Here is a 10,824-nt window from a genome sequence, read left to right as displayed (position 1 = left end):
CTCACAAATCCATTTTCTTTTTATTGACTACGGTACAATTTAACTTGAACATGGCATTGCTGCTTTTTTTTTTTTATTCTGATAGACCGATTACTTTTGATTCGAGATCGAGAGTTAGAGTCTTATGACATTTTGTTGGATCGAATTGATGGTCTGGTGATTGTGTACTAGGTGATGTATGTTTTTAACTTTATCATTGGTGTTCCGTTTATATACGACGTCTTTGTCTTATAGTTCCGTTTTTCCCGATCTCTTTTCGTCTTGTACAGAGACCAATTATTATTAATAATATTTTGCCGTTAAAAAAACTTGAACATGCATAACTTGAACATGTCTTGCACCACACACATAAGTGACCAAATAACCTTAGGATTCAATGATTTTTAAATTATATATATATATGTCTTGCACCACATATATTATGAATATTATGAGCACTTGGCAGATGATTAGGGTCTACAAAGGATGTCAACCTATAGTTGGGATGTTTTCTAGGCTCTTTAATGTCATTATGCTCTTAGCTCACTTTAAAAAAAAATTAAATCCAATGGTCAAAATTTAGTCATATGCATCAAGTATTAGCTGATTTTTTATTTATTTAAAAAACAAAAAAAGTTGCATACAATAAAAAAATAATGGTTGTACATGGTGCAACATTTCCTTGTGCATCATCATAAACACCACCATATACAATTTGGTGTCACTTTGTATATGTTAGTTCTCTCAAAATGTATTTCATGACAATGATGATGACAATATAGTTAGTGAAGATACACACACATTAGTTAGTTTTTCTCACATAATATATGATGTTGAGAGTAAATTGAGTATTAATAACAAATTTTAGAAAAACTATTAGTGTTTTGGAGCATCAAGAATTGGGCATGAAAAAATGTGTTGGTCTAGAAAAGACTGAAATTCTCCACCTATTCGAGCATTAATTAAAGGGGTTTTCTAACTTAGATCCTAGTTAGGTCTAAGTTAGCAAGGTGCATCTTTTTAATTGGACCAAAATACCCATTCATTTTAATTAATTAACCAAAATACCCATTAGTAGACGCAGTGTCGCGCGCGTACCGAAGGACCATGGTTACAGACCGTTGATTTCCATCAGACAGCCAAGATCTGATCTCATCAAGACTGTCTGATCAATCAGACAGCCCAGATCATCCTGATCCATCAGATTCCAGCGCCTGCGCCACACTGGATTACAACCTGGAGAGAGAAAAATTTGCTTTTTAAAAGTAGGACACGTGTCACACAATGGTTGGCTGGACGTGATTTTTGTTCATTTAATACTTTGAACTCAATTATTTCGTTGTAAATTAATTTTTTATTTTTTTATTTTTATACCAAAATTCATATTTTTTTTTTTGTCTACAAATAGAGACTTGGTTCGTTTGATTTGGACACTGAAAAAAAAAACGCAATTTTTCACTACCTTAATCTCATTTTTTGTCTACTAAATACGTTACTTGTGTGTTGTAATTTAACACGCACCACTCAACCAACTCACTGAAACCATTATACCAGGAAAATAGTAGATAATATTCTGGAACTTTTGGTATATTTTATGAAATTTTTGGAGACCTGAAACTATTTTTAGTTAATTAAATGAGATAAAACGGTAATTAAAAACTAATGTTTGCTTCTGAAACCATTTTACTGGTAGAATGGTTGCACATAGTTATATTCTGAAACCATTTTACTGGTAGAATGGTTTCAATGAGTAATTTATTAATTGTGTTTGCTTCTGAAACCATTTATCTGGTACAATGGTTTCAGAGAGTTGTAATCTGAAACCATTTTGCTGGTAGAATGGTTTCAGTAAGTTGATTATTAGTTATTTGCTTCTGAAACCATTTAGCTTGTAGAATGATTGCACATAATTGTATTCTGAAACCATTTTACTGGTAGAATGGTTTCAGTGAGTAATTTATTAATTGTGTTTGCTTCTGAAACCATTTATCTGGTACAATGGTTTCAGAGAGTTGTAATCTGAAACCATTTTGCTGGTAGAATGGTTTCAGTGAGTTGATGTAAGGTAGTGAAAAATGAGATTAAGGTAATGAAAAATTGGGTTTTTTTTTCTGTGTCCAAATCAAACGAACCAAGTCTCTATTTGTAGAAAAAAAAAATTATGAATTTTGGTATAAAAAAATAAATAAAAAATTAATTTACAACGAAATAATTGAGTTCAAAATATTAAATGGAAAAAAATCACGCCCAGCCAATCAGACAGCGGCACGTGTCCTGCTTTTAAAAAGTAGGTTCTTCTCTCTCCAGGGTGTAATCCAGTGTGGTGCACGCGCTGGAATCTGATGGATTCGGATGATCTGGGCTGTCTGATTGATCAGACAGTCTTGATGAGATCAGATCTTGGTTGTCTGATGGAAATCAACAGTCTGTAACCATGGTACTGCGGTACGCGCGCTACACTGGATCCGCGTCCATTGATGGTAATTTGGTTAATTAATAAAAAGAATGGGTATTTTGGTCCAACTGAAAAGGTGCACCTTACTAACTTAGCAGCCCCCTTAATTAAATTATGGATTTTATTTATATACATTGACATTATAAATATTTTTTACACATGCATCTAACTAAATTATGTTAAGTAGATTTTTATTGAGAAATTTTAAAAACTAATTTATAAAAGTGACACACTATGATGTGATTTGATTGAATGTATGTATAAAAGAGTTTTACTTATATTATATCTTAATCCCTAATTAAGTTTCATAAAATAGGTGCTACACTACTTTATGTTAAAAACTCAGAGACATGTACTAATGCAGATTCCACATGACTTAAATTAACTTTTGATGAATTTATGAAGTATGACACAAGTGATAAAAACTTAATATATTATTTAAATATTTAATTTAAGGTTCGGTGGTGCATATAAAAAAATTGTTAAAAGATGACAATCATTTAAATAAATTTCAATAACCTTAAAATACTAGTCTCTATAATAGTGAATGAGAATAACTTGATTTTAAAAATTAAAAAAAAAGCTATGATGAATTTTTTTATTAAGTATAATAATATATATAGCCTTTGCTCAAGTTATTCCAACATGATCAACAGATATGATATGTCATTCTAATAATGGTACAGATTTTGGCACAATTATGCTTCCTCTTTTTGGCTATTACAGATCATGAGCTATATTAAAGCTGTTTTAGCCCTCGTTTACTTTTGTCTCTAAGCCTTTGTTTAATATACAAACACTAAGCTTTGTTGTCAAAAAATAAATAAATTACAAAAATTTGCCATGGCATGTTTGTATATAACCTTAATATTTAACGTAGCCAGAGCCTAGGACTATAGCCAGAGGAATCCTTATAAGGTGGTCAGGACCATCCCCGCATGACATTATAATATGGTGCGTGTAAAGTGAACAATATTCTTTTCTTTTTCCCTTATTTTTTGAGATTTGATATCCGACTTAATGACGATTAATTCGAGGAACACTAATTTCATTGTATAGAATGGCCTGACACAAGAACTGATAGAGATGACTCGAAGATCCTGTGAGAAGCACATTCCAAGATCTAAAGTCTTTACTATCAAGACAACTCATATGGGTTTGAACAATATTTTTATATATTGTATCGATCAAAAATAAAATTCAGTTTTTTTAAATATATGATTTTTAGTGAAAAAGGTTCTGATAATCTAGAGTTCGATTGAAAGATAAGTCAAGTCTGAAAGCAAATTATTTCATTCATGAATCGAACTTGAATTCTCTCAAACGATTCGACGAATTCGTGAGGTTAGCATTTTCCTTTTAATAAAATAATAGTATTTTAAAACTTTTTTACACACATCGATTTGATCAAATTACATAAAGTAGATATTTCAGGAATTAACCTAAATCAATAGCATGATATGATTTGATCGGATGCGCGAGTAATTTTTTTAGGGTCATGCTAACTAGTTAAGGATACAAAAAAAAGCAATTTTTGCATTGGAAATGACACTTTTTATACTTTACAAACATTGACTACACAAGTTTCAATGTAATTTTACTATAATTAGTATCCTTAACTAGTGTCCCGGGGGCACTAGTTAGCATTTTCCATTTTTTTAACTATTGCATGCACAAATTAATTCCAAGAAATAATAATTATATATTTTGATTTTTTTTTTACTATAATTGATGGTTTAAAATGTTTTACAATATTTATCAACAATGAATTGATCTGAACATTAAGTGTCTTGGGCCCTTTAAGCAAGTAGTCAGAGTTTTTATTTCTGACTCTTGCGTATTGAAAAAAAAGGTTGGGAGGAAAGAACTCACACTATATGTTCAACAAGTTTTCCGATTAAAATTAGTCATTGATAAACTGCAGTGAAGACTTATACCAAAATAATGGTAATAGGAAAAAAAAAAAAACTCTTATACTTAAAGATCACATTAGAGCAACCAATTTTATTTTTGTCCTTTCAATTTTCTAAAAGCTCCCTGCACCGGAGGCAATTGTATCTGGGGTGCATCGAATACTAAACATAGATGCATTTTTAATCGGCATTCAAACATTAGCTCGTCATGTTATGAAAATCAGACTCTTCTGCTATTCTCGACTCTTTAGGTATATCAAATTTTAGTATAATATGGTTGTAACTTTTACAATACTAGTTGAAGTTTTTTATGTTATTTAGTAGTATTAATAAACTTTTTTTAATTCAGTATCTAGTTTAAAAATCGATTTAGTTAGGGAGATCAATCCCACTGTTTATTAGTAGAAGTTTCAACTTAAAATCAAAACAGGAATTATGTATCAATCAGTCCAACATAAAAATTAATACCGAAAGGATTTGAACTCAAAAATTATTGCTGAATCATTGCTGAATTTCCAATTGATTGATTGAAGCGTCATTTTCAATTGATGGTGAAGGAAAAGAAAGCAAGATATACCTACAAACCGTTATTGGTGTTCCACATGTAATTCTGTTTTTCCCGACATTTGTTCGTCTTGTGCAGAGACCGTTATTATATTATAATATATTTGTCGTTCAAAAAAAATAACTACAAACCTTTATTGGTCTTCATACTCGGAACTTGGAAGGGATGAATTTGGATTGTGGGCAGTTGATTGCATGCAGTCATCCAATCTAGACCGTCTGATCAAGATCAGACGGCTCAGATTTTAAAAGCAGATTTTAAACGGTAATTTGTTTTTCACTCCTCAGAATTACCTATTTCTTTCATAAATACTTTTTAGTAGTTGTATTTTGAATCTGTGATCAACGGAGCGAGAAGAGCAATCACTCAACTTGTTGAGAAATAATGACGTTACGATTTAACAATTCATAACACTTATAGTCACAAATAATTTAGAATGATTTAGACTAATGTTGGAGTTTATTCCTAGTGGTGGACGACGAAACTAGGGGATAACTAAGACATCCAAATACTCGGAGGTGTGAATGGGACAAGTCTTTTTGGTAGATAATTTTGGTGGGTGATTAGAGTGAGTGTCTTATTTGAAAGTTTGTTGTGCAAGTAAGTGGTCATTTGAAGAGCATGAAAATCCAAAGAAGAAATGGCCACTTGCACAACAAAGAAAAATTCAAAAATCTGAACAATAAATCATAGACATGGAAATAATAATATAACAAATACTAAAACAATAAATCATAGACATGGAAATCCAAAGGAGATATTTAAAAAGTTAAAACACAAAAATTCACATAGTCCCAGCTTAAAAAAATAACATAAACATGCGAATCCTAAGAAAATAATTAAAACACCAATTTCCCATATTTCCCTGAAATAGTTATAAACTTAAAAGGCGGCTGATATAAATTGTTCCAAAACTACTACTTCTGAGTGACAGTGCTACTTCTCTTGTTCCAAAACTTGAACTGCAGAGTCCTTTCTTCAAGCATCTTCTCCACTTCTTCAATTGGAACTCCTTTGGTTTCTGGTACGAAAACAATCACGAAGAAAATTGCTATGAGAGCAACAAATCCAAACAACATGAATGTCCATGCAACTCCAAGAACTTGTGTCAAGGACAAAAAGGACTGAGAAACAATAAGGTTAGAAACCCAAACTGCTGTTGAAGCCATTCCTCCACAAATTCCTCTATATCTTAAAGGGTATATCTCAGAGTTGATAACCCATGGTACAGTTCCCATTCCTGGTGAAAAAAATATGATATAAAGGGCCAATCCAATCAATGCAAGCCAGCCCCATTGGCTAGGACATCCTTGAGTGTACCATGACCTATGTCCTTGGCGACACTGATTCCTTGCTATGTTATTTGAGATCAAACATGCGCCAGGTGAGAGCTGCATATACATAATATAATAATTGATATTAGTGTAAGAACTTAACAAAGTAGTAGTTTTTCATAATTGAAGAAAAGACAATAACATGGTTTTCAAACGCATATAAGCTCAAATAAATTAATCAGAAGAGACACTTTATTAAGCATGAATGGAATAAGTGTTTAATTAAGTGTTTACATATGTCATGTATTACCTTATTAGATTCAGATGCACAAAAACCACATTTTGGTGAAACCTTGAGACACTTCATGCAATCCCATCCACCATGATTCACAACAGGATTAAAAGCAGGGCAGGTAGTATTGAAATGAGAGGTTTCGAATGCACTGATCATCGGAGAATGAGTTTCAGTTTGCCGGAAAGTGACAGTAAGAAGTGCCAATGCTAAAACAACACCACTCAAACTGATTAAAGCAAGCTTCTTTCTTCCAGTTCTATCAATGAAGTAAATGCTCAAAATTGAACCGAACGCATTCAACCCAGCAGTGATCAGAGACAAAAGCATGGCCGTTTGATTCGATGCGAAACCAGCTAATTGAACAATTGTGGGACTGAAGTACATGACAGTGTTGATTCCCACAAATTGTTGGAAGATTTGAAGGCCCATTCCGGCATACAAACCTCTTCTTACACTCGTGGTTTTCAGCAATGTTATCATGCTTATCTTTCCCGAAGTTTCGGCTTCTTTCAATTCCATGGCAACTGATTCTTGCAGAGCTTGAATCTCAGCTTCAACTTCTTCCGGTGGGTAAATCTTTTTCAGAATTGCTTTTCCTTCCTCCTCCCTACCCTGGTGAGAAAAAACAACTTATGTTAAATAACAGCTATAGCGCTATAATAACAACTTATGTTAAATAACAACTTATGTTAAATGTTAAACAAACTACTATTGTTCTACGATGTGTTATTTAGTACAAAATATCGTCAAATAGCAGGTCTAGTGGCACTATAGCCTATAGCATCATTTTGTGTAATGAAATTGAACAAACTGTTATTTTCTGCTGTCCGCAATTGACAACATCAAACAAAATAATCGCAAAATGGAAATTCATGAATGAAAGAAGTGTAATGAAAGCGGAAATTTAACTAACCTTTCGGAACAACCAGCGAGGTGATTCTGGGAGCCAAAACATTAGCAGCAATTGTATCACAGCAGGTAATGCTGCCACACCAAGCATCCATCTCCATGTTCCAGGGGCCTGAATTAAACAAGTCCCCAAAAATAAAATTACTAAAAATTAAGTTACTATGCAAAAACAAACCATTAACTAATTAAACCATTTTCTGACCTTAGTGAAAGCCAAGTTAATCAGATAGGAGAGAAATTGTCCTCCAGTGATGAGAAAACTATTGAGACTGACAAGAGCTCCTCTGACTTTAGCAGGTGAAGCCTCTGAAATATAAAGAGGAGATGCCATTGAAGCCATTCCAACGCCAAGGCCGACAAAAACACGACCGACAATCAGAATAGCAGGGCTGGTTGCAGCTGCCATGATAGCAGACCCAATAAAAAAGAGTGTATCTGCAATTACAATTGATCTTTTCCTTCCAAATCGATCATTAATCCATCCACCAACAGCAGCACCTATTACTGCTCCAGCAAGTGCAGTACTCACTATAGCTGACTGTGAAATCATATATAATAAAGTAGTGTTATTATTACAACAATTACAAGTGTATATTTGGACAGCATGATTCTAGCATTATAAACATAGATAGATTATATGTATGCATTGGACTGAAAGCAATGTTGAAAATATCCTATGTACAGACTTCACAGATTTATAAGACATGAATTTGAAAGAACATCAAAGTTAAAAGAGTTTGTATTGTATTATTTATACATAAAAAAGTATATTTTTCTTGCTAAATAAAAAGCTTAATTTAATTACAAAAATAAAATTATTTTGTTACCTATTATTTTAAGCTGATGGGATGGTATGGTACAGGATTCGTTTGTTAAAGAGACAAGAATGTTATTCATATTCTTTAATACATAGATCTCCTGAATGTATATAAATATGGCAATGACAATTTTCTTGGGAGCTATTACTTCATGCTTTCTATGTTTATATATAGTGTACAAAGCTATGGCAATATTTTTCTTTCTCTACTTCTCAATTTCATATACTTTTGTTATTTTATCCATCTTTACTACAAGAGAGAGATGTTATATTTTACAATGCTTACCCTAATAAACTGAAGATATAAACAGTCAAAATTGAGTCAAACTGACCGAGCCTACTTTTTGATCCGATTGGGTCCCATATGATAAAGTGCTACCATAATTCATGAATTGAGTGATGACGATGGCATGATGCAGCTTGTGAGAAATTTAGGGTCTGTTTGGTAAAAATAAGCTATAAGCTAGCTGATAGCTGATAAGCTAGCTGATAGCTGAAAAGCTAGCTTATAGCTGAAAAGCTAGCTTATAGCTGATAGCTGAAAAGCTAGCTTATTGAAATCAAAGTGTTTGGTAAAATTAGCTTTTAAAGTGGTTATTAAATATAAAATTACATAATTGATAGTGGGTAGTTTATTTTTTAGAGTGGGTAGTTATTAAATTAAAGGGTAAAAATGGAATAAAGTGTAAAAAGCTATAAGCTATAAGCTCAAATGCTACTTGAAATAGCATCTGAAAAAAAGCTATAAGCTACTACAAAAAGCTTGTTACCAAACACCTCTAATTTTTTGAAACAAGCTTATAAGCTCATATAATAAGCTATAAGCTAGCTTATTTGTGTTACCAAACAGAGCCTTATTATTACTAGTATACTCTTTTATTTGTTTACGAAAATATTAGTATACTCTAGTATTTAATTTGGGAAAATAACACCTGTCAATTTAACCGGGTGTTTGAGTGTTTCTGTCTCCAAACCCAAAGGAAGAAAAAACGAAAAACTGATTTTATTTTAATCACAAAAACATAAAAAATAATATTTTAATGATCCTAAACAAATCCCAAAACTTAAACCAGAATTAGAGAAATAATAAGGAAAAAAAAATATAACAAAAAATCCCAAGTAACGCGGATTATGATAATCATAATTCATAAAGGATAATCTTAAATCTTTATTATTTTATTTTATTTTTTACAAAAAAAAGCCAAAAAAAAAATAGTAGATAAATAAAAACAACAAAGTCACACGATATTTTTTCATCTTTAATTTAATAAAATTTGTAGCACGGTCTTCCCGTGATGACCGATAAGAATGAAAGAAGATAAACATAATAATCAGTAACTATTTACTAAACCAAAATTCACTAAGGTAAGTTGTATTTTATATTCATTCAAACCGAACTTTGAATTAATTAGAGTTAATAAGTAAGAAATTACCTGTAGCCAGACTTTGGTATCAACAGCTTTGAAATCATCTCTGATGTACAAAAGTGCCCCAGATATGACCCCTACATACATATTGTTACACAAACAGGGGTAAGAATGTAAGATTATATTATTACTCCATAACAAATAATTGAAATGTTGTGTGATTAAAAAGAATAAAGAAGAAGAAGAAGAAGCAAATTATGTACCAGTGTCGTAGCCAAAGAGTAGACCACCAATACCAGCAGAAAAAGCAAGTCTAAGGATATAAGGATTTTTCCAGGACAATGACAAACACTCTCTAAAAGCAGAGATATCAGCATCAGGTACTCCACCTTCCATGGTTATTTGGATTGATAAAACACAAACCACCGTTTGGAGAGACTATATATAAATACAAATGAAAAAATATATACGAAATATCAATGCTTTCAAGTGTGAGAGTTAACAAGTGAAAATTGAATACTTGACTTGTGTGTGAGAGATATTGGCTTTATTTATAGAGCAATTACATTTCAAGTACCCGCTAAAGCCTCTCTTAAAAATCGGTATGTTGGTTAGTGAATTTTGTTTAATGCATATCTTAGTTGGATTTTTTTTAGGAACACATCTTAAGTTGGATATGTATCGGTATATCCGTTAAGTTAATAATTTTGATATATTTATAATTATTGTTTATTAAATTTTTTATATTAAATATCATTTGTGAATATATATATATATATATATATATATATATATATATATATATATATATATATATGTATTAAGTAAGTTGAATAATTTTTATTTCAAGTACCCGCTATCGTTTCTCCTAAAAAACGGTATGTTTGTTGGTGAATTTTTTGTACATATCTTAGTTGGATATATATAGCCGTACCAAGTTGAATAATTTTTATATTTTCATAAATATTATTTATTGTTTTTTTATATTAAATTAATTATTGTTTGTGTTTTTATTAAAATTATTCAAATCAATTGTCCATAAATCCTATTTTAACTAGCCGAAATGTCGATATTGCTAGTGTCAGACGTCATGATCGAGGTTCGAATTTAGGTCACTCCACTTTGTGTGTGTGAGTTTTTAGTGACTTTACCATTTCGTCAATAAAAAAAATTATTCAAATCAATTGTGGAGTGATACAAAACCCACTTGGGTTGGTGCATTGATATTGGCTTGAGACCTGGGAATGCGC

The 10,824-nt window shown here is 31.6% G+C and overlaps 1 protein-coding gene across 1 annotated transcript; it reads right to left on the bottom strand.

Moving 5' to 3' along the window:
- Window positions 1–5,602: 5,602 nt before the first annotated feature.
- Window positions 5,603–10,215, bottom strand: LOC123914331 (probable inositol transporter 2). The gene is made up of 6 exons (XM_045965442.1): window positions 9,838–10,215; window positions 9,641–9,711; window positions 7,593–7,928; window positions 7,395–7,502; window positions 6,497–7,093; window positions 5,603–6,303 (listed from the first exon to the last, which is right to left on the bottom strand). The coding sequence occupies exons 1-6, from the start codon at window positions 9,968–9,970 to the stop codon at window positions 5,830–5,832; spliced, it is 1,719 nt and encodes a 572-aa protein (XP_045821398.1). The 5' UTR covers window positions 9,971–10,215; the 3' UTR covers window positions 5,603–5,829.
- Between the last annotated feature and the right edge of the window lie 609 nt (window positions 10,216–10,824).

The sequence above is a fragment of the Trifolium pratense genome, linkage group LG3 (assembly GCF_020283565.1).
Source record: "Trifolium pratense cultivar HEN17-A07 linkage group LG3, ARS_RC_1.1, whole genome shotgun sequence".
Classification (NCBI taxonomy): Eukaryota; Viridiplantae; Streptophyta; class Magnoliopsida; order Fabales; family Fabaceae; genus Trifolium; species Trifolium pratense.
The sequence above is the reverse complement of the archived record's forward strand: the minus strand, read 5'-3'. Positions and strand labels throughout refer to the sequence as shown.

Excerpts from the sequence above, each read along its gene's own strand:
- LOC123914331 (XM_045965442.1), bottom strand. The coding sequence starts at position 9,970 with ATGGAAGGTGGAGTACCTGATGCTGATATCTCTGCTTTTAGAGAGTGT. Across the intron at positions 9,712-9,837 it reads ACTCTTTGGCTACGACACTG|GGGTCATATCTGGGGCACTT; the intron begins GTACATAATTTG and ends ATATGTATGTAG. Across the intron at positions 7,503-7,592 it reads TTAACTTGGCTTTCACTAAG|GCCCCTGGAACATGGAGATG; the intron begins GTCAGAAAATGG and ends TGTTTAATTCAG.